This window comes from Nilaparvata lugens, chromosome 2 (genome assembly GCF_014356525.2).
Source record: "Nilaparvata lugens isolate BPH chromosome 2, ASM1435652v1, whole genome shotgun sequence".
In the NCBI taxonomy this organism is placed as follows: domain Eukaryota; kingdom Metazoa; phylum Arthropoda; class Insecta; order Hemiptera; family Delphacidae; genus Nilaparvata; species Nilaparvata lugens.
Genome location: NC_052505.1, coordinates 22,362,920 through 22,388,447, shown reverse-complemented (window position 1 = coordinate 22,388,447; position 25,528 = coordinate 22,362,920). Strand labels below are relative to the sequence as shown.

At 34.0% G+C, this 25,528-nt stretch overlaps 1 protein-coding gene across 2 annotated transcripts in view; it reads right to left on the bottom strand.

Moving 5' to 3' along the window:
• LOC111062867 overlaps positions 1-25,528 on the bottom strand; it is a 371,950-nt gene that overhangs the window by 13,887 nt on the left and 332,535 nt on the right. Inside the window, exons 7-8 of one of the 2 annotated variants that reach the window (XM_039420796.1) lie at positions 5,848-5,892; positions 605-1,076 (exon numbers count right to left, since the gene is read on the bottom strand). In XM_039420796.1, coding sequence (XP_039276730.1) covers positions 605-1,076; positions 5,848-5,892 — 517 coding nt within the window. The remainder of the gene's footprint in view (positions 1-604; positions 1,077-5,847; positions 5,893-25,528) is intronic. The other variant, XM_039420797.1, reaches the window with a different exon arrangement.

Sequence of the window (25,528 nt, the reverse complement as noted above, 5' to 3'; positions counted from 1 at the left end):
CTATTTTAAAATAAACAAACATTCTCAGTATAAATTTCCAATGAAAGCTATATAAATAGAACTAAGGACTTCTGCTACTGCAAATATTGAACGAAGAACTAAATAGCAGAAGGGAATCTAAAGAATGAAACTGTCCAAAAATTTCAAAATTTCGTTCTTCCTTCTGCTATTTAGTTCTTCGGTCAATATTTTCAGTAGCAGAAGTCCTTAGTTCTCTATTTATATAGTTTTCATTAGATATTTGAAATGATTATTATAATATAGGCATAATATTCCAGCAAATAAATAAAATAGACATTGATGAAGAGAGTCCTAATTTATAAAATCAACTGTTTTTAATATTACATCACGTATCATTCTTTTGTAATCTGGACTTCATTAAAATGTCAATAAATAATTAATCCCAAAAAAACTCCATTGAGTCGTTTAGTCTTCATTCAAGACATGTTACATGACTTACATGGACATAAATACTCATATGGAATACTGTACAGAATATGAAGCCAACTCTCAAACAAATTGATTTCATTGTGACATAGTATAATATTTTCCACAATTATGAAACCATGAGTTTCGAAAAAAGCTTGTATGTGTTCTACTTTACCTGTTCAACTTTCGGTTTGCCCGCACAGGTTGGGCGCTGGCAGCCGGATAGATGGGCGCCTCATCATTCACATTCGAGAACATGGCAATCTTGTCACGAACGCTCTTCTCACTTTTCTCATCATTCCGCCACGATGGAGGCGGACGCGTTCCACACTTGCCTGGTCCATCTTCAGCACCCTCCGACAGATCTGGCTGCTGAGCAGAACTACTGCGCATGACCGGTTTGCGCATTATTGGCGGGGCAGAGCAGGGCAGCGGTGGGGGGGAGGAGAGTGCCTTGGCAGTGAGCTGTTGCTCCTGGTATTTGGGGTCCTGGTAGTGAGGCTCCTGGTAGTTAGGCTGGTCCTGGTACTCCTGGTAGTCGGGTGGGAACTCGTGTCCATCTGGCGGCAGCCGTGAGAAGCTCGGTGGCGGTGACAAGTTCAGTGCAGTTATGTCCGACACCAATGTATCCATAGCTCTTCTGGCACCTGCAATTAATTACAATAATAATTATTAATTACTCGGTCATGAGGTGTTATTATATAACAATTGTGATAAAATCACTTCACAAGCATTAGCTACTTTTTTGAAAAAATATTAAAATACACAATATAGAAACATAAAAAACCCTATATTTAAAATATTCTCAAAATATTTCAAGAGAACAATTAGTTCTTATTATTTATAAAATTTTTATTTATTCATTTGAACTCGAAAATGACCACAGGCCGAAACTAGTTGTTTTGAAATATTTTAAATAAAGGGTAACTTACTTTATGTTGTGTTTTTACTATAATTGTGATATTCAACATCACAAAATACAAATATATTATTCATCAAGATGAATTCATTTTACACATTAGTACACTGTACTGATGTATCACTAAGGTGGATTTATCTAAATTCAATAGGTTTCTTTTCTATTAATATGGATGATGCCCAGATGAGCTTTTAGCTTGTGAGAGTGTAATGGGATGATATGAACAAATGTCCATGCCTACCGGCGGATTAGAAGCCACGACCAAGTAGCTCTAGCAGACTGGAGGGTGCAAAACCTTAATCGTCTCGGCTCAACCTGGCCGGCGAATATTTTATCAATAGTTATATATTTATATTTGAGTTGTCATAATAACTAATTTACATACGGTATCCTATTATATTAAGCGAACAATTTCTGTACATATTTGGTTATTTATATCTATTTATGGTTATTTATGTCCAACTGATCTCGAAATCGGCTCTAACGATTTTCACGAAATTTGGAACATAGTAGGTTTATGAAATGAAAATTCGATTGCACTAGGTCTCATCCCTGGGAAAACTCGCTAAAAGACATTAAATAAGGATAATTCATCCTTGGAAAAACAGCTGAGACTTTCGTCGTCTGTGGATAGTAAAAAAATGAGTGAGACGCACTCGGTCTGTGAAAAATCAAAATATCTCATCCCCGAAATTCATAAGTTGACGTATAGCCAGCTTTAAAATATGAACATGATCATTCTAAAGAATTGTATCCTGTTTATCAATAGATAAAAATAATTAGCGAAGATCGGTGCCCCGATATCAGTGATGAAACTCAAGTTTTCATAATAGGCTGATAAGTTTATACGAGTATTATCTCGTTCGATAACATTATAAGATTCAAGTCTTACACCTCCCACAATAAACTTAAAATTTAATCCTCAAGAGCAAAGAAACCGCTGTTTTTTCACACCTCTATGATGTGGTTACAGTGCAGTGCAACTACTGTAGGCTATCATTAACACTTCCTACTGAATAAGAGTATAACTGCACCCTGTAACAACTAGCAAGCAATAATCAGGTTACAGTTACAGAAGGTTGCAAACAAATACCGCAGGGCGCAGGCGCAGTTAATTACCGCAAAATTATGCGACACAATGCTTTAATTCGCAAGAGATACGGTAGCAGCTGAAATCTCTCTAGACAAGGTCAGACCACGGTCTGTTTGGAATGCCTTGTGAAACACAGCCCAATATCATCAGTCTTGCTTGCTTGCTCTATTGCAATTATTGCACTTTGATAACTAAAGTCTGTTATGCAATAATTCATCTCCAAACCTACAGCACTGTTCTCCTTCATGCTTGAGAAATCAAGCATTTAAAATTGTCAACATTTCCTGACAATCAACAAAATGAATCAAGGAATCCGAAAATTTAATCATCATACTCGAATCCATAATAGGCTATTCCAGATATAAATAATTTTATTTATTTATAATTTAAAGATATATATAATTTTCTAACACTTTTTAATCGTGTTTATTCATTGGATAGGTATTCCTTTACTTCCTTAGGCTAAGTATTAAGGTATTATAGTGTCTTATAGTATTTTATATATTCATTCCTGAGAATACATGAAATCATTGGATTCTTCATTCCAATCAAACTACTTTAATCGAGTTATGGCCTATGCAATCACAAATATACATTTTGGTTGGTTTTAAAATTTGTTTGTAGTCCTACTGTTTCTAGTTTATTTGCCATCAATTTGAAGAAATTAAAAATAATATGTTAACAATTCTTATAATTAAGTGGCAATAATGAAGCATTAGTTCAACAGAAAGATTTATCATGGGTTTATTAAAATTATATAAGGTTACATTCCTCTAACTGTATGAATTTATAGAAATATTAAGTTGATGTAAAAACCGTTAATAATTATGATTGCAAGAAATTGTTTTTCCATTTTAAATCATGCCATATAGTCTGAAGCATAGATGAGCTATACATGTAAGGTTTCTAGCTGTACAGATAGCTTTTCTGAGTAAGTTACAGTAAATCTGTTCAATCTTATAAAGTTGAATTATAAATCTAAATTTAAACTTATCATACATTTCAGCCTCTTTTTTCTTGAAAAAGAGGAATAAATAAATATATTAAATAATTATAAGCCTTGGAGAATTTCATTCCAAATAAATGATTGAATGAATCAAAGGTAAAGGAATCCAATAGTTGAGAAAAATGTTCATGATGCCTGAGGCCTGACGTTCCAAGTTTGAATTCCCAACTCATTGAATTTCTCTCAAAATAATGAGAGTGAAACTGATCAGATTATTATCACATCAATCAACTGCTTGAAACTATCAATTAGTAACAATTTCGTTAGAAATAAAAAAAATCGTGCATTAAAATGTAACTTGTAATTTGCATAAACGTGTAGTCTTCTTAATCAACTACTTTCTAAACATAAATAGCCCTGTATGAGGTGATGAAATTGATTACAATGTTATAGTACATTCCACATTGTTTCATTCTCCACATACATTCACACAGTAGTACGGTAATTCTAAAATTGTGTTCAACAGGAAACTCTGGTACTCCTTATGAAATATGGGATAAATAGGAAATATCCTTGTAAAAATTATATTATAAAACAGTGATTTTTACTACCACCAAAACCATTCATATTAATTAATACAGCCTAGAAAATTCATGAAAGTACATGTAAAATATTTTATAGTAGCAATAACTGCATGTTAGTGAAGCTTTGATCCTGTAAACTGACAAGAACTGGGTTTGGAAGATTCATCATCAAGTTTATTTCAATCATTTTACTGTCCTATTATTTTTAATTTACTCCATCTCATATATTCAATAAATTTCACGTTTACTATTTCAAATACTCTATTTTCAATTATAATATTGGGCTTGAAAATTTTTCTGTTTAGTTGTTATCTCCAACATCCACCAACTGCAGAAGCTCCTAGAGTATTCACTATTTTCAATTATCGCCTGTTGTTTATGTTTTCAACTTTCAGAAAAAAATAGATATTTACTTATATTTTATCCGATGATGGAAATGAACAAGAACCAATTTATCAATATGACCAGTAGATTAAATGAATTCTTGAAGAAGAATTTCACTGTTTAAGAAATCTTGGAATTTTCAATCAAATCATCTAAAATAAAAAATCTGGTGTGGCGCACTCACACAATTTTCCTTGCCGTTATGAAAATTGATCACCTGACGCTATGTTCCCGCGCATTTCAAGTCTACTATTCAAAGATTTGAGCCAGCTGGTGACAGGACTATAACACTGGAGACACACTATCTCTTCATAGTGAATGATTTAATAGAATCAACAGTTGCCAACAGTTTGCAATTGAAATAATAACATTTTCTCGAATTTCGAGCTTATTTTAAATTTTAGGTGAAAATGTTACTGAACATTGATTGTAGAGATTTTTATGCTCAATCTTTTCCACTCAAAATTTTTTGTTTTAAATTGTATCTGAAGCCTGATAATTGAGAATCTAAAATCAAACTTTGCATAGATGGAGCGGAGCTCCTGAAATTTTTACAGATATGGGACTTGTGGCAGTTGATAGAGCTTATCGATGACTATATTAGGTACTTTAATCGAAATCGTTGGAGCCGTTTTCGAGAAAATCGCGAAAAACCCTGTTTTTGACAACATTTTCGCCATTTTAGCCGCCATCTTGAATCGCATTTGATCGAAATTGTTCGTGTCGGATCCTTATAGTGTAAGGAGCTTACGTTCCAAATTTCAAGTCATTCCGTTTATTGGGAGATGAGATATCGTGTACACAGACGCACATACACACACACATACAGACCAATACCCAAAAACCACTTTTTTGGAGTCAGGGGACCTTGAAACGTATAGAAATTTAGAAATTGGGGTACCTTAATTTTTTTCGGAAAGCAATACTTTCCTTACCTATGGTAATAGGGCAAGGAAAGTAAAAATTTAAATGCTACAAAATGCCTCAGGTGTTCAGCAATTATATCCCACCATTTTAATGTAGTGTATTGAGAACTGACGATGGCAATATGCTATTTAACGATAGTAATCATGCTATTTTCACGAAATTATTGATTGATGCCAATATAGATAGTTAATTATTGTCTTTTTTCTTTAGGGCTACTTTTAATATAAATCTGAGTACCCTTTGAAATTATTTCATCACGACTTGAAAATGGCATTAGTAGCCGAAACATGTGGTGACGAAATAATTTCAAGGGGTACTCAGATTTATATTTTTATTTATAGATAGCTAATTAATATAGAATTGCATATTCAACACATCTTAATACAAAATAGAATAATTTGAAGTAAACGAATTATCAAATATAATTCAGAGCTACAAAAAAAGTTTGTGGAAAAGTTAATAGAACATTAATTCAAAGTTCACAGGATTACAACTACTGATAGTGAACTAGCTTTTTTCAACATAACATCGCCTTCGGTTTTTATGGTTTATTGTTTCCACTCACCAACCAAAACTGGAGCCACATCACATTTGTTAATCCCCCGTTTACCTGTAAGAAAAAAAAATTATTAGCTCCAAAATCTGCACTCCAGTGTAATGTTCATCAAAGTAAAAAATAAATATATTATAGATGTAGTATAAGATGAAACAAATTAATGCACTAGATTATCAAATTTATAACAGACATCTACGGAGTAGGCTAATAATGAAAAACGAAATGTTCTGCGTTTCTGTTATCACAAATGTGAATCACAAAATGTATGCTGTCCATCTATCCAATGATATGTTGCTAAACACTAAAGTAAGTTTCCTGCAAGATGACAACATGATGTTATACAAATTGGCACGAATGCAAGTTATTTACATATACATTGTGACTGTACAATATACATTGCGACACTCAATTATTACAATACACTCAACTCTTCTTATTTAGAAGAACGAATCATATTTTTGCATCATATTATGTCTAGTATATTATTAATAACAGTATTGATCTGGCTCATATAGTTTTCAATTTAGAATCGTTTGAAGACTCTTACTTCTTGCTAAAAAATATAATTCTAACAAACGAGGCTTTAAACCTATTTGAAATTAAGAAGAAAAGTGTGTATGTTTCTGAATTTCATTCTCAATACCAGTAAGTGAATACTTTTTTCCAATAACTTAATCTTGTCATCAATGATATTACTCATTGAAGTTTTCTACATTTCCAGACCCAACTAGCATAAATACTAGTAGTCTGTTCCAAATGATGGATCTACTGTTACTGTATCATGAAATATCAGGGAACTCAATGCTCAATCTATTAGGATCAGAAAATTATGCGTGCTCACGAAGCTCCTCTCTGTACAAAGGACCACCCCAGTAACGTTGAATACTTCTTTTCAAAAACACGCTGATCAATTTTTTCTAAATTCCTTTTTCAAGGGACGTTTTGGACCGAAACCAACCCCAACCGATTTCAAGCGTCCTGGAACAAAATAAATAGGACTTCAGCCTGTCATAGTGACGGGGACACATTTATTGGTTCCGCTCAGTCCCTTTCTTCAATATTATCATCTCTGTCCCTTTGTTCTTTCAGCCGGGTTTTGCCCAAGAGAGAATTCTATACACCCTGGCTTTTGCCAGCCGGTTCAAGTATACTTGATTGTTTTGACTTTCTTGTTTACAACAAACAACACATTCTTCAAAAACAAGTAGTATTCTTTTCAAAACAATTTTTCAATATTGACCTGTAAACCGTGTCCAATTTTATAGTGCAGCTATTGAATTTGACCTGGGTTTTACCCAAGAATAGTATATAGTATAGCTATACAATATCCTTGGGTTTTACCCAGACACAACAAAACTTGAGAACCAAAACAAAATACAATAACATATTACAATAGCACATAGTGAACTTAAATACATTATTTACTGAGATGAAGAATTTTCAACTAGCCATGAAATAGAACAATACATATTTTCTACTTTGTGAAAATACAATACACAGTTCCTTGCTTTTAGAACTACTTGTTTTTAAAAGCAATTCAAAACAAGTGAGGCACAATAAATATTATTCGAAGAAGAAAAACGCCTCTACATTGTTCTAATTTTGTAGTAGGCTAAGTAAAATTATTGTAGTTTATGTATTTCATAATACTGCACGTCTAGGTAATATAAATTTAATCCATCAAGTTGAAATCTTCCAACTGAAATTAATACTATGAGCATCAGCTCCTTGAAAAACTTGATATCAAGATCTCCTATCCCTGACAAACTGTGACAGGATTGCATCACCTGATGACATAAACTATTATCTTCTCGAAACTATTTTGCAGTTGTGGATGACTAACCTCAACTCAGACTCAGACCATTTATCCAAGGCCTTTGACGCATTTTCCACGGTTATCATCCCATCCACAATCCATCTCATTCCACTGTACTTCATACATTTTTATTCTTTTTCAACTTCTCTCAGAACTATTGATTTTTTATGATAGCGAGATGACTCACCCACCTAGAGTACCAGTGTCATCCAGTCATAGAATAGAGAGTAGCTATGTTTCCTCCCTATACTTCTACGTACACAGTTAAGCTCTCTATATATATTTTTTTATCTTTTCTCAAAAGCAATGGTCTTCGTTGACAGCGCATGCGCAAGAAATGGTGCAATAAGAAAAATGGAGAAATAGAAGCAGTGCATAGCAAAGCATAGCTGCAAGTCAGCAGGCGTACTTCCCTTTTATTTCTCGACTTGTGACGAATTCGACATTCACAATAATCGTTGTACCTTTCCTCTTCCCACTTTTCTTCTTGTTTTCATCTTATCTTTCTCTTTCATCTTCCTTTTCACTACTATACTTCTTTTTCTTTCTACCCAAGCAAATCTTTCTACTCGTGCTACGTCTTCTTCAACCTATCTACTTTACAGTCTTCTTAAATTTTACTGTATTTTATTTTTCTTCATTCTTCCGCGTTATCTCCTTTTCATTCTTCTCTTCCTCCAACTTATCTCCTCTCACTAAGTCTTCTCATCGTTCCTAATTCCCTTCAACCTTTTCTTCCTAATCTCATGTGTCTCTTATAAGGTTCTATAATTTTCGAATTCATTATTCCTAATCTCCTCCTTACTCTCATTGTCATATTTTTCTTCTAATTTTTTTACATGAATGTTCCCTTTTAGTCACCTTTTCTTTCTTCGTACAACGTTTTCTACTATAGTGAGGCCCACGTTATAATGACAGTATTTGATCAACTTTGGTTTTGCTATCCTTGTCTATCATTCGACAAAGCCGGTGGTACTATCCTTTTCTAGGTCCACAACGATGCCAATTATTTTTTCAGTGTAGAAATATAATTAATTAATTCAGAGAATCGGCATCGCCATTTTTCTATCTTTATCCACTGCCATTATAACGTGGAATTCACTATAATATATTATTCACGTCCTAATTCGCATCCCCTTCCATAATTCGTTTTTACTCCCTCTTCATTCTTCAAATCCTTCTAATTCCCATTTTTCATTATTTCCGATTAGCATTCAAACATTCAATCAATGCAGTTTCTCATTGTTTCTTCTCCATCTTCTTATTATTCTACTACTTCAACTCCTTCTTCCTCTTTCACTTTTTCTTCTTCTCATTCCTCTTTCTCATTGTTTCTTCTCCATCTTCTTATTCTTCTTCTACTTCTACTCCTTCTTCTTCTTTTTTTCTTATTCTTCTTCTTTTTCTTCTTCTTCTTATTCTTCTTCTTCTTCATTTCTCATTTTCCTTCTCGTCCGCCTACTTGCGATTCGCTCCAGTCAAGTACTCACTTGCACTCTCGTTTCGCTCGCTAGGCTCTCTTTGTTCGAGCCATAGCAAAGCATAGCTGTGAGCCTGTGACCCTCGCACGTCCGCTTGCCTCTCGATACTCCGACCAGGAATGTCTGCCAATTCCTTTTTCTTTTGTTCTAAGACCCTGGGAAATTGCTGCCGCTTTTCTTCCACTCCTGCACGGCTTTTCTTGTTAGCGCTACGTGCGGAAAAACGATCAACTATCCATTTTCCAACTTCTTACCGACCATTTTATTTTGTTCTTGTCCACATCCATGTAATCTAATCAACACTATCTCTCCTCCTTCACCACCTTCACCCACATCTTTTTTACTGTCCCTCTCATCTTATTATTGTTTTAAATTTTCTTTATTCCTTCCAATTTGGTCGAGTGTTAATGGAAAGGATTTTCTTGGATTTCCAACAATGGACTTTTAATAGTTCTAAATCTAACGTTTGTTGATCTTCGCAATAAAATTACGTGAATACGACACAATATTATATTTTCAAACCAATAATCTCATATCAGTTAATTGTTTGTAAAATTCATTATATATATATATATTGACATTGAATGAAAAAGACTAATAAATTGTCAAAAAGACACAGATTTATTGATACTTAGAAAGACCGGTTTCGGTTATTACACCATTGTCAATCTCTGAGAAACTAAAACTAAATACAAGAGCAGCAGAAACCGGTCTTTCTAAGTATCAATAAATCTGTGTTTTTTTGACAATTTCTTTGTCTTTTTCATTCAATATGAATAATTACCACAATATCAACTTCTCAACTACACAAAAATATATATTGACTATATTTTTTGTCATTTCCTACTGGACATATATCTACAATTTACATAAATAGAGCTATCGAATCCTTTCTACAGGTGACTCAAAGCACAGAATGAGAAGTTTTAAAAAATTTAGTTCCATTTATATTTCATAACTCCATAGATATTGTTTATACTCCATTCTCTATACTCAAAGTCTCTCCACCTATTCTTTTGTTCTACCCTATTTCATTTCTCATTTTTTGTTATTTCAAAAATCAATAAGTAGCCTAAAGAAGATTCTTCAGAATTGAATATTATTCAATTACTAAAATAATTGAAATTCTCAATAACATTATTCCCAAGGAGCTTTATCGCCCCACGGGGAAACATGATGCTGGAAAAGAATACTGCCATTCAGGGTAGGTCTATAGACCTATAGCCATTTCACCCCAGCATGAAAAAGCATACAAAACCCTTTCTTGTTTAAAATGTCAATGTTTCGAAAATAAATCACCAACTGCTAATAAGAACTGGTCATGCCAATTATGTCTCAACGTTCAATTAAGTTTGGAAGGTGTAGAACTTCACACTTGGAATAATAGAACAATAAAGGAAAGAGAACAAACATGGAAGGGTTGCACATTCAATTAGTATTTTTGTTTCTTTCAAGACAAAGATTGAAGTGTGAATCAAAAGCACATGAAATGAGAAAACAACTCTTGTACCTTTGACTGAATAGCATTTCAGTCTTCAGATTTATTTAAGAGGTTTTCACATCAATTGTTTTCGTTTTACAATTGTAATTGTTTTTCGGTCATGGGTGGTAATCGTAAATGATTGTTTGAAAGCATCATGCAATGGATTCCTACACCCTATTGGGTTACTCTTCAACCATTTATTTGCCAACAAATTTTGTAGATGTTTTATCAAGAGAGGGATTTCTCATCCATTGTGAACTTACAGAACAAACCAAGGGATCCTACATTATTATTAATAGGTACTTGAAAAGACTTCTACGTCGTGGAATCCCACTATTTTAGTACAGTTCTGGTTCATATTATAGATAATAACTAGTCTGAGATTAATCCATCTCAGAATTTACAAGATAGGAAGTTCAAAAATTTTTCATGAAATATTAAATTGTAAACATCTTTAACGACATCAAAGATAACATTAAATTTAATATAATAACATTCATCGCACACTATGTACGATAAATCCATCTCAGAATTTACAAGATAGGAAGTTAAAAGATTTATCATGAAATATTAAATTGTAAACATCTTTAACGACATCAAAGATAACATTAATTATAATAACATTCATCGCACACTATGTACATAGCCAACATGTAACCAATTAGCAATCAAGCTTGATGGTTTTGGTTTGAAAATGAAAGTTATAGAGTGGTTTAGGAATTATTAGAACTTGTTGAAATTTTCTATACATGAGTGTTAGCCTACATCAAAAATGTAGTTTCATCTAAAATTCATTTTATAGTTAAGATTTTACCACAAAGAAATCTACTATGTGAAATACACAGATACTTGAATGCATTATATGCATCATGATTCTGGCATGAATCACGAATGATTATATTTCCTAAATTGGAAGAAATTCAGTAGCAGGCAATTATGTAGGTACATATATCAAGGGCAGGTCACAACACACACACCATCACATCACTATAAATTCCACAGAGTTTAATCTGTTTAGAGATGAAATGTTAGACTTGCTGCTCTTGCTCATTATCTAGTATTATTTTTACGATGAAAAGAAAAATGATATTTAGACCAAAGAAAGCGCCTATTTGGAGACGGCTGAAATCTATAACCTTTCTTGAAACGTCAAAAGATGGCACCGCTGGGTAATCGGCTTAATTATTCAAAACTGTTTTGACGTGTTAAAAAAGCCGTAAATTTACGTAGCAGTGATCCACATTGGCGGACCAGTGCTAAGGAGGCCAGCCAGCAACCACCTTTGTGCCTCTCAAATATTTCAGCTCTATTTGGAGAGCGACCTTTTTGCTACAAACTCAGCCAATGCAGCTGGAGAAATCTTCTCCAGTATTATTCCAGTCTGTAATCCTATTAGCGGGCCAGTTGAGTTGTGATGACATTTCCGAATTTCCAGGCTAAACTCAGTTTCCAAATTCTATTCAGGCTGCATCTTTATTTGCGTCGTCGAAAAGTACGAAAACGGTAAACGTTAAGCGATCCTCTGAAATATGTAATCTATATAATAAGTCTATACAAACTAGCCTATAATCTGACATGAAACTTGCCACTAAATAATGCATCCCATAACAGCATTCCCAGGGCACCCTTCCAGTAGTATTTACTGTCAACAATAATAAAGGAACTAGCCCAGTAAACTAGGAAAAATATATCTTCCAATTTTTCTTTTTTCAATAGCTTATTGCATGAACCAACCAAATTTTTTTGAATAAGTTTTAGAAATCTACGTTTTATCATTCCATAAATCGGTGATCGTACTCTACTAACTGTTATAAAAATAACGGAAAATGATAATTTGTTATTTCTTAAAACTTTTCACTCGCTCGAGTTATACTGAGTTCCTATACTAGTCTAATGTCTCTTTTTACAACACTTGATCTTGAAAAAGGTCTTGTTCACGGGCATCGTTTCGATCATTCTAGTTTCGATAACTTAGGCCCGGAAACAAGAGTCCAACTACAGTTTTATTCGTTTTTTTATACTTCTACATAATATTTTTTTTTTAAATACAATGCCTTTTCTCGATCGAGCAGTAACAACTTGATTCCAACCTGATTTTTGACCCGTTGCTACACGCGTCCTCAAAAATTGTCCTTTCATTTCTGACAAACATTTTGTCAATAAAAGTTCTTCTTTGTAAATCATCCAGTCCTTCAAATATTTTTTCACCACCTGAACCTATCGGTTTTTTTCTCCCCATCCCATCCTTTCATTTCTTTCTATTTACTTCTCCTGTTATCTTTTTCACCTTCTCAAGGATTGAAGGCTTTCCTAGTACATGGAAAACCATAGTTGGAAAAACCCTTCAACCCTCCACCTTTTTTTGCACCATTTTCTCTTTATTTTGTTTTATTGTGCATTGTTGTTGATGTTTGCATGTATTATTTTTGTTAATTTATAACAAACTTGTATGTGTGTGTGAAATGAATAAATAAATTGAAATTGGAATAGACACAGACTTTGTCTTTGTCTATTATTGGGCCAAAAAATACATGACTTCTAAAACCAATACTTTCCATTATACACCCTAAATTTCTGCTACTGTACTCGTGTGTTTACTTTCGACTTCTTTTACAAAGACTTTCAATGCTGGTTCCAATGGATAAACAGAATAAGGAAAATAAAAAGTTTCAGGTTTCACATGGTAGCTGCGACCTGCTTCTTTGTTTGGCAGTTTTTGATGGAAATTTTCTCAGTTGACTACCGATCCAAGGAGCGTGTAATGATTCGACAGGCCAGCAAAAAAGTAAAACGAAAAAACATCGAGTTCATTTTTCAATCGACACAGTAGTAGACAGACACAAAAAGAAGTTGATTGCCGAAATCAGTGCTGTTAATAGTGCTTGACAACGTCTGCTGAGAATGAATGGAGAGCTTCTGTATTCTGATGAGAGGGGCGGGCGGAGGAATGCAAATTGTTTTTTAAACGACTCGAGCAATAAGAACGCTCTCAATCGGTACGATTTTTTTCTGGTTTGTTTAAACAGGAACTAGGCCAGATTACAAATAAATAATCCAACCCTGAAAGATAGAATAGAGAAACACTGCTCTTAATCAATAGGAGGTTGATAAGGAGATAGAATCGAGAGAAACAGATTGTAGGTTGAATTGGTAAGGAGATAGAATCGAGAGATACAGATTGTAGGTTATAAAGCACCAAAGATGATTTTATTCCACAAAATACTCTCAAGGGTACAGAATCTCAAAAAACAATTTGAATGTATATCAGCCAAGTGCTGCTGACCGGAAGATTGGATCGAGAACTTCCTCCATCTGTTTAGTTTCAACAATCGACGTGTTCTTCACGAGAGATGGGAGATACAACAGATGATGGGATGAACGAACTGGGCTGATAAATTTGGAACTAAGTATAATGCCCGTCAAAATAGCTCACACGAGAATTTCAAGGCAAAACTGAGCAGTTCCTCATTTCAAAAGTATTCATCTTCCCTCTATTTCTCTAACATCCTGTTCTATTCATCGAACATCCACAGCCTATACTATTTCTGTGCTGGACAGCCTTCTCACTGTTAGGAAAAACCAACAAACAAGACTATTATTTTCCTTCTTCACCCGCCTATTCTTAATAGCTATTCCCACTTCATTATTCATATTAGTTTTACTTTCTACATTTCATTATTTTATAATTCACTTCCATTCTCATTTTTTCAGTCTCCTCTTCTTCGATTCTCAAAGATTCTTCCTCTAGTCCCACAACCATCCATTCTTCTTATTCTCATCCTTTCAATTGCTCTTTCTAAGACTAATTTTCCTGAAATCTTCCATTTCTTCTAAATTTTCATTCTCTGTTCCTCCATTTGGAAATGAATTACTTGTTTCCTCATCTACTCCACCCCCATTCTCCTCACTCTCTCCTATTCCACTCATTTTCGTTGTTTCTCTTTCCTTTCAGTTCTTCTTATTCTCCCATGTATCGTAATCCAATTCTCCTTTATCACCTAGTTTCCTTCCAAAGTTTTTCGTCTTCCGATCTTTATCTAATTTGGTGTCATTTTTTCAGTAGTTGTGAGGATTCATAGCCATTCGAAGAAAAATGGGGAAGGTATTCACTCTTTACTACCTCGTAAAACTGGCAACCAAGCAACGGTTTCAGAAATTCGAAGATTCTATTAGGTCATCGTCCCGTTGTTAAAAATCATATCAGTCGGGGCTTCAAACATTTACTCTCTCTCATTCCTTGTACTCCTATGAAATATTAGTACCTGCTAGAACAACATAACGATCCTGCATTAGTATATTACCAATCAATTCATTATTGGATGAAACAAACAAATTCAGAGAGTAAAAAACTGGCTATAGATACTGGTTTGTAATCTTTATAATTACTATCTATATAAAAAGTAGTCGTCATCTCTCATCATCATCCCTCCCACGCATCACCCACGCACAAGCCTAAGAGCTTATGTGGGCATTACCCTCAGTATTATTATTATTATCATTATTATCATTATTATCATTATTATCATTATTATCATTATTATCATATTATCATTATTATCATTATTATCATTATTATCATTATTATCATTATAATCATTATTATTATTATTATTATTATCATTATTATCATTATAATCATTATTATTATTATTATTATTATCATTATTATCATTATAATCATTATTATTATTATTATTATTATAATGCAAGAGACAATAATGTCTGCAAGGTTGAGCACCGTTTAGTAGAATAGAGTGACTAATGTTGTGATTCAAGTGGTAGAAATTAGAACTTAGAATATCAAATCCCAGATAGAATCTATAATAGACTTTTAATTCAATTTATTGAACACTTTACAAAAATTTTCATTTGTAGTATTATTATAGAATGTATAACTATTATGATGTGGTATGAAATTTGAATACTCCTCAATTAGCTCTAAGCTAGAGGAGCAACAAAACACTGTATGTATATGATACTATGTAACTTTAAATGAAATAAATTGAAATTGAAATTAATTTATACTGATCATAATAATAGTCAGAAAAATCTATTAGTCTGACTTGGTAATCATGAGACAAGTTAGAAGATAAAATAGTACTATCTTGACTGATGAAAGCACATAACTAATGCGTACTGGGGGAGTAATATGTTTTCTCAGGTCTTTTCATTAGCTTTTGAAACCTAGCCATCCTTTTCTGAGGTGTGAGAACTGTGAGCGCTCTACACAGGGGTAAGACAGGGGATGGAATGAATAGACACAAATTAACACAATCAAACGTGCAGTCTGAAGAGGACTCCTCTACCAAAAAGGATAAGAAATGTATACATTACATTCTCTATGCCTCTACAAACAAAAATCATAGTTAGTTTTATTAAACTATCGATCACATAGTTATGCAATTTCCACACCATTTCCCTATCTAACAATAAGAAAACCATCATTCCATCACCATTTATTCCAAGGTACCTAGAATACATTCAATGTGTTCTAGATACCTACATTGATTTATTCCTTATCACACGATGCAACCACAGATAGTATAAATTATTGTATTGTCTGATCAAATATACGTGCATTTACGTTACACAACCGAAATCAACAGCATTGTTCCTCATGGAAATACTCTCAATTAATCACAATCCATAGGTCAGCCAACAAAGCACCAATTAATCACAATCACACATAGAGGCACCTATTCTAGATTAACTAGGGATGATCCATCTTCATCAGCAGGTTCCTTTCTTTGCCAATTATCTCCTCCACGCTAATTATAAAACTACTGTTGTGCAACCAGATTACAAGAGTATTACACAAGACCTCAGTGCGCATGCGTGCTCACTGGTCAATGGCAATAGACGTAGAATCCGCTGGAGTGATTTCCTTTGCACATTAATAAATAATAGTGTGCAGCATCCTTGCGCGAAGGAAGGAAGCCTGCCATCTGACAGGAGATGCGTGCCACTATCCGGTCCGCTTTTTCAATCTCGTCGAGGATGTGTCTATTTAGTTGAGGATGAGGTAGGAGTGCAACACCATGATATAATGTCATAAATTAGGTAGCGACTATGCGAGAGGTACAGGGGAATATATGATATCAAAGTCAGGAAAGTATCAAATATCATAGACAGGAGTTTATCGTAATCATAGTCAAATTATCATAGGTTTGATCAAGGATCAAGGATCCAGCTCAGAAATGAACCGCAGAAGAAAAGATACATTGGTCAACGGTCAACGTGTGAGACGGATTATTCATGATCTTGGTGGATTGCAACAAATTCTACGTAAGCCAGGGGCGGTGAAATAAAAAAAATCTTTCTTCAAACAATGCACACATGAACATGGCGAAGAGTGACAGACAGACATCATTTATCATTAATGACATGGCTCAAGGTCGACCAACCCATCATGACCACATCCCACAGCTGATAGCTTCCCAACTTCTTCAGCACAAACTTGATGTCAAATGCAATTGCTGTTCAATTACCGTAGCGCAATTGTCGACATTTTGTTCTGCTTACATGTCAACTGGATAACTTACCTCACTCAACTGTCGTCTCCTATTATATAAATAATATTACAGCAAGTACGTAACAACAGCACATTAGACATAGTTTTGCTCTACAGTGTCTGGAAATAATATCGAAATGACTCAGACACAACAGGTATAGATCATTCATATTGTTAGACAGGTTTGCGATGATACGACAATAAGAAATTAAGAATGGATGGTGTTTGCTGAGTGGTTATGCGGTTGTGTAGAGAGTACTCTGGAGTCTGGACTGCTCTTGGATGGGTGACCAACAGAACATCTAATAAATTCGTTCAAAACATTTAATAGTATCTTATAGATTCCACATAAAACTGTAGGTCCATTACACCAATAATCCCTCCCACACAAGCCTATAGCTTATGTGGACTTCATCCTCAGCCATTTAGTTGAATTGATGGACATTCAAAAGTTAAAACGACACACCAAATTTACACCAAACTCACTTTCTTGAAACTAAAACTCAGAGCATAACTATCCGAAAATAGAGAATAACTTAAGCAGACCTGAAGAGGAAGTTAAGACAGCTAGAAGCTAGACTCTCGCAGCTCATCCATCAAGAATTAATCTATCAAGAATTAAGCTCATCCATCTATATCTTAATCGACATCAAGACTTCTTCTCGAAATTAGAGATTTCTGTGAGATACTGGACACTAGACATGCAGAACAGGAAGTTTTGCTAGTATGGAAAAATATCTTGTTTATCATCAGGATCAGGTGAGATCATTTTGTTCCAAGAAATCGAATCGGAAAATAACTAGAAGCGACAAACGAATGTGCAAGAATCACTCACTAATTACTGCGCAGCTAGAAAATTCCGTATTCACTCTAGCAAACTTTCTCTGGGAGAATCTGTGACAACGCTCACCTGTAATCAGAATAACGAAAACATCATTAGTCACAATACAAGAAATAATAGACATCTAATTTGGGTAGTGGATGAGTCTACTAGTTCAAACTCATGATAGCAGATTAGTTTGGAAATGATGTCTGTCGAACAGAATTCACACTGATAAACTAATTTAGGGAAGAAATCAGGATCGGCTCAGCTTATTTTTATGAGTGCTTGCAAATCTATTAAGATAAGGGAGATACGGAGATTGGTTAGTTTAGTCATAGAATAAAACAATCTTATAAGTTTGTTTACATTGTGTACAACTCATATTGTTATAAAAAATGTATAAGTTTACTCTGGTTTATGAATAAAATAGGTGGTGAAGTCAGAATTTTATAAATTTGAGAGAAAAAAGATGAGAAACACACTTGGACACAGATATTATTCAGACACATTGAGAAAAATATAATGACCATCAACATACTATGGTGGCAAAAATATGGGTTCAAACGTCAAAATCGTTCTATACAAAAATAAATGGAAAAACTTTAAAAGGATTCGGTATTCAAGTGCCAGGAATGCCAGGATGTATTCTAGATTATTTCACATCTTCCTGAATTTTCAACGTGTAATAAAGAGATACCTAAGCAGATAAATTCTCCTCTGCTGATTGGGCTTTGTTATGAAATACAAATCCAATGGATACTCTTGTCTTGATATTTGACCAATGAATACATTTTGATACCATTTTAGTTATCAAAAATGAATAGCAAGCGTTAAGACGAAATCAATAAAGCTTCTAAACTGTGTGTGAGATCTAAAATGCAGAAGATCGTAACAGCAAAATGAGCAATAGAAAAACAAAATCAGTAGATGATTAATTGATCAATATTTGGTAGCGGAAGTGGACACATAATGCCAAACTCAAACAAAAACAATGTTAAACTGTTTCATAGAGTTCAACCCTTCCGTCATCATATTGACTAAAACATTCTTCTTTTCAGAGCTGGGTACGCCTCGCAAGAAATCAACTAAAAGAATCACTTTCTAAAAAAAAGGAACTTCCAATTTCAAAAATAGAAACGTGCTTTGTCCAATTTGACTGTTTAAAGACTTGAATGCAGCTTGTATTCAGTGGAGAGACTGACTGCGTCTCGACTCTCAACGACCTGGAAGTATATTTTTAACCAGACATTAACTTCCTCCTTGTCGCCAACAATAATTTTCAAAGAACTGCTGCTCTTAAATCATTAATAACTCGCAGGGAGAAATACGTCTAGACTCGAAATATGCGTTTAAGGCTAAGGGACACCCACACTGTATTTCCAGTTCATGTTATTTTGTAATCTTACCGTACAGTATTAAGAACGGTTGTATTGATTTTTGATCAATTGAAATCCAGATTCTGAGATTCATCATAATATGAGTTGCAATTATTAGGCGACATTATCATTCTCTAGTCAACTTAAAGCGAAAGCTTGAACATTGTGAAACTGAATGCTTGAAAGTGAAACTGAAAGCTTGAAGATGGAAGTGAAACTGAAAGCTTGACCTTGAAAGTGAAACTGAAAGCTTGAACTTGAATTTGAAACTGAAAGCTTGAACATTGAGCAGCCGAATAAATATGGGTGGAGCCCTCGGATTGGCCATTAGCTGTTGACGAATGAAGGTTGAGCTCACACGGTCATTGGCCACTACTAGACATGCCCGCATATACCAAATATTAATGGTAATGGGGAACGTTAAACAATATTTTGAATATGGGTGGAGCCCTCGGATTGGCCATTAGCTGTTGACGAATGAAGGTTGAGCTCACACGGTCATTGGCCACTACTAGACATGCCCAGGCACTACAAGAGCGTGTCCAGTCTCGGCCAATGACAGTAAAGCTCAACCTTCATTGGAGAACAGCTAATGGCCAATCGGAGAGCTTCATCTATTCTATTTATTCTGCTGCTCAATGTTGAAGCTTACGGTTTTTTAGAGATAATTTTAATTGAGATGATAATAGATTTGATAATAATTGATAATGCTGTAATAATAAATAATTTATCTGTATAACATCAATTATTATTGATAAGTGGATGAACTGGATCCTGGGAATACAAGCTGAGAAGTCATGTAATGAAAAGCAGTGAACATACTAAAGCTAGATTCCAAAATATCAGTGAACTTGTCCTATGCATACCATCTAATCCAACAAAATTAAATGAGAACGACTTTAATATAAAACCCAATGATTTATTAAAGCAAATTGAGGTAATAGTTTCGATTGTTACACAATTATCAATATGCAGTAAAAACTTCGGATAACAACCGCAACTAGTATCTTTCATATTTATTTAAGTGAGTTTAATTTACAGCTCAAGCCATCTCTCGCATCACACATGCCATCTCACTCTATCCATTCAATCTTCCTCTACCAAATTGTTTTAATAAATGAGTGTTTTTGACAATATTAAGGCGTTCCCACTCAATAAGGATTTATACCAAAACATCACCTCCACAGCAACACAGAAAGTTTAAAAGACATTTCAACTAATTCGAAGAGGAACGGATCATGGAGCAAATGCGAATTTACAACAAAAAATTCAGGAGCTAGAAACAATATAAACAGGAGATAACCCAAGTTCAAGGCTGAAACAGAGGTGGAAGAAAACATGTAAGAAACAGTAGCCTATAAATAATAACAAAAAGATTATTTCAACAGCCTCCCCTAGGTTACGATAGCAAAATAGAGAATTTACGATATTGCTGGACAGACATTGAATATCAAACAGCTTTAATAGATAAATAGGACAAGCTAAGGTATCTCGATCTTTGTTGTTTGATGAGTTATCGATGCAAATTATTGAACACGTGCAAAGCGAAATTAGTCTGAATAATGTTGTTGTTTTTTTTTGGGAAGGGTGGCGCTCAGCCTCCGCGAATTAACGTCAGGCCACTCAAGCTCGCCAATGATAAACTTCACAGATTAAACTGTTTAACAGTTTATTAGAAACGCCAACATCCAATCCGTATAATCAGTAGTGAATGTTTGCTTGTTTTTTCTAGCCGTTCAATAATTATAATGGTCATAAATCGTAGTCAGTTCGATTCACTTTGCATTTTTTCCCCTTGATTTACAAAGTCTGACCCCTTTCCCCTCAACCTGCATCATGAAGCTCATCTGTTATGAACTCTTTTCCGCTCTATAACACTATCTTTTCCTTTTACATCAATTATAATCCTTCTCAATCTCTTCCAGCTACTTTTAATAATTCTTTCTTACTCTATCAGTTACTTTGATTTTGGGCCCTGCGGTTAGGTACCGCGGTTGCCAATGCTGTTTGGAGTTGTGGGGGAGGGGGGGAGGGATAAATTATTGGTAAGAGGGAGGGGTCAAGAATGGCAGTAAATTTGCCACCGAATATCACCCATAATACAACCTCAGGCATCAAATATGTACATTATGCATTGAATCAAAACCTGGCCCAAACACCATTCTCATTCATCTTCTCTGAAAAAAAATTCTTCAACCTTCTCATTTTCTTCATCTCCTAAATTGAATTGGAAAATTTATCTAACATAACATGCACACGATAGCGATACAGAGATAATAAAGATGCATTGATGAATACAATACATCATTATGCATCTACGTAGTTTAAAACACATTCGTTATTCTATAACGAATAGTATAAAGCATAAATTTTCATTCAATCTGTTTCTTCTTCTTCAGTATTGTTCTCATCCCATCTTCTTCAAATTTCTCCCACTTTTTTCCAAATTTATTTTCCATGAATAATCAAATAATATAATAATATATTAAACAAAAGGCGACAACGATTACGAAACAAACCATACTTCAAGGCAAACTTAAACTCATCCTTTAGTTTAAACACTCACAAACTTACGTACAATAACGTAGTACTATCAGGACTATCTACTATCTTACTACATTATCTACTAACTATCAACATAATACGAAGGAGAAACTGTTTGAAAACCTCCTAAGCCTTAACCAAAATGTTTTGATATCTTAAATAATCTTTTGCTACATATTCGTGAAATGTCAATAACTGTGAGAAAACACGCCAGGAAATATGTTCTACTCACAATTAGATAAGATTCAAATAAATCCACAACCTTGACAAAACCACAAATAACTGGAAGTTGGTTTTAAATAACTGATAGCATCTTCAAAACCAGATGATATCACCTCTCTCTCCAAGCTTTACTACAAATTTGTCTCAGAAGAAACTAGTACACAGCTATTAGCTGCATTCCTTCTCTTATTTTGTATAGTACAGCTATTTCAAAAGATTGCCTACAGGCAAGCCTCAACACTACTAGAAATATTATAAAAAGGAATCAATTAAGTTATATTTCATAAAATTTGGGTTCTCTAGCGAAAGGGTGGATCTTAAAAGGTATTTGCTAAAATTCTACTTCCCTATCACTGTGACAAACTACAAACAGTAACAAGGTTTTTTCTTATTTTGATCTCTTCAGATAACCATACAGATATAGAGATATACAAGTGCTGTATACTCTACAAGTGCTGTGATCTTCAAATAGAAGGCTGCACCCAAGTACCCATAGGAGACGCCAGAACAAGTATAAACTGAATCCATTTACAGTAGTGCAAACTTGGATATTTGGTGTTCAAAAACCATTCCATATATTGTACAAATTATTAAAATGATTTTTATTAATCATGATTTATAAAATAGAATTATATAGTACCCTTTGAGAATAATATCCTATAGTATTCCTAATCTATATTTTTATTATTCTCAAAGGGTACTATAAAATTCTATTTTATAAATTATTTTATTGATGGAAATAAATTGGAAGTTTAATTTGTTCAAATGCTAATATTATTAGCAATGCTAATAATTATTATTTTATTAATTTCAAAGGGTACTATAGTTCTTTTTTATAAATAAAAGAGAGTATCCCTGAATTCATACATTTTAAGATCATAAATGATATATTCCGTATTCACACGACAAAAATTTGAACAATATCGATAGAATAGAAGTGAACACGGCCAATACCAGTTCTCACAAGTTTCTGAGTTGGTAACTTATTCAGTTATTACAAAGATTTCAATATTTCCAAAAACAATCAATATTGGTTAGAACAAGATAACCTCCAGACAAGATTGGGAGCAAATGTGGGATGGAGTTGTGAGAATGAGACAAAATCTCATTCTCATTCAAAAACTTTCAGGTTTCAAATGGGAGCATAAGTGAATAGCATAAAGTTTTATAATCCGTGAGGAATTGAGAATAATCTACTAGAAGATACAATGCTCATCTGTATGTGTAATAGAGTTTAGATGAATCAAAACTGATATCACCAAGTAAAAAGGATGATTGCATATGTTGTTTATTATAGGCTACACAGAGAGTATCGAATGTAACAAATTGTTATAATCTCTGATACTAACCCGATATAATGACTGAATTTAGTGACAAAAGCCAACAGCTTTAGATAAGATATCAATCGAATACTTCCAAATCCATGAAAATAGTTGAATGGCAGCATCGAACGTTTCCTTCCTAGTTGTTGTTGTTGTTTGTTATTTCTTTTGAGAAAATGGAGCAATTGTTGAATTTGATTGGACGCTGTCGGGCGCGCGAGCGCGTGCGTCAGTGACGACATTTCTTTAGCCGTCGGCGGCGATCCGCTGTTTTCCTATTTGAAAAGTGAAAGCGCTCCGCTTGCTCGCCTGACAATTTGTTCGCCTCACAATTGATCACACACTCACACTCAAGTGCTATTCGACAAACCAGGAAACGTCGTCAAACGCAACAATGAGAACAGGACATCATCACCCTATAAAACGTTTCGTTTACTAGAAATTAGATTACTTCTATAATATTACAATATTATTATTATATTATATTACAATTAATATATTATATTATTATTAATATATTATTATATTATATGTGGAGTGGCCGTAGTCGAGTGGATCAGATGCTGGCTTTATGATTCAGAGGGTTCAAATCCCGGCCCGGGCAAGATATTTATCTCGGGCCACTCCCGTGTTTCGGATGGACACGTTAAGTCATGTCAGAGGCCCTGAAATTGATCAGTTGCGACCTGAAAACTCTGACACCAGACCTGAGCCAGCCAGGTCACTCGATATTATTATTATTATTATTATTATTATTATTATTATTATATTATATTCTATTATTATATTACTCACTTCTACAGATTAAATTAGATTATCGATTACTCTCTCTCTCTCTATTTATCTCTCTCTCTCTCTCCCACTCTCTCTATCTATCTATCTATCTATCTATCCATCTAAATAGAGATACCATAGAAAAAAAAATACTTCTTATATTTCTCTGAATAGAATAGAAAGAATACTTCTCTGATGGTTACTGATGAGATGGATGTTTTGTGGAATTAATAAAATTCACGTGAATACTAAGCATTAGTTTTTTTTATTTACATAAATATTAGCATTTCGAAACAGACTTATAAAATACATCACACGCAATAGCACAGAAAACTGATAATTCCGCTCTATTTAAAAGAAAAACGAAACTGAAGCACCTTGATGCTACAACCTTGAACGTGAATCATTATTACGTCACTAATGACACATTAATCAGCAGATAATATTGTTTCTCGTCTGGGTACATTTACCCGAACCCAAAGACCGTGGTGGTCCTCCAACAAGTCATGGCGTGATAATTGTTGGGACATGAATTGTCATACGATACCAGTGGACGAACTCTATGGCAGCCTAAAACGGTGTTTAGTACAGAATTTGATCGCCCCATCAAATTCTAGATCGGATTATTCTTTAATAACGATGGTAAATAAAAAACTGGATCTTATCTGATTTTTGATTCATCTCATTTATCTTCCTAAATATTTCCACACACATAAACTTCTTCTAGTTTTTTCTGTCTTTTTCTTCCTCAATCTTTGTCTGTAGGTCTCTAGGAGGATCCTTTCTCTCTACTATTAAGGAACCACCTATATACTGTCCTTGTTTCCCTTCTACATTACCGAAAAAAGATATCAAACCCCTAGATATGTCTAGTACTTGGTGCCCTACTGAGGAGATATGGACCACCGTGATTTTCACATTACATGCTTGTCCCTTCCTGTTATATGATACGTCTAGCTGCATGAAGACACGTGGCATTCAGCCTACTGCAGTATCAACAACAGGTTTTCTGTTTCTGATTCAAGATTCAATAAAATATGCAATAACCCACTAATGAAAAACCAAGCCACTTATAAGATAAACCACTATAACTCTTACAATAACCCACTTATGAAAAGCGTAATGAAAATGTGCATAAGTGATAACTTTATATTAATCCCATGTTCCCATTTTCATTGATATTACAATTGAAAAACGGAATATATTTTTTGCCATATCTTCAACAAAATGAAGATTGGAGTAAGAACTAGATACAGTATAGAAGTACCGAATGAATAATAGAATCTACTGAAGATTAATCAACGTGAACAAAACAAAATGTTAGCATGGGAAACAGAA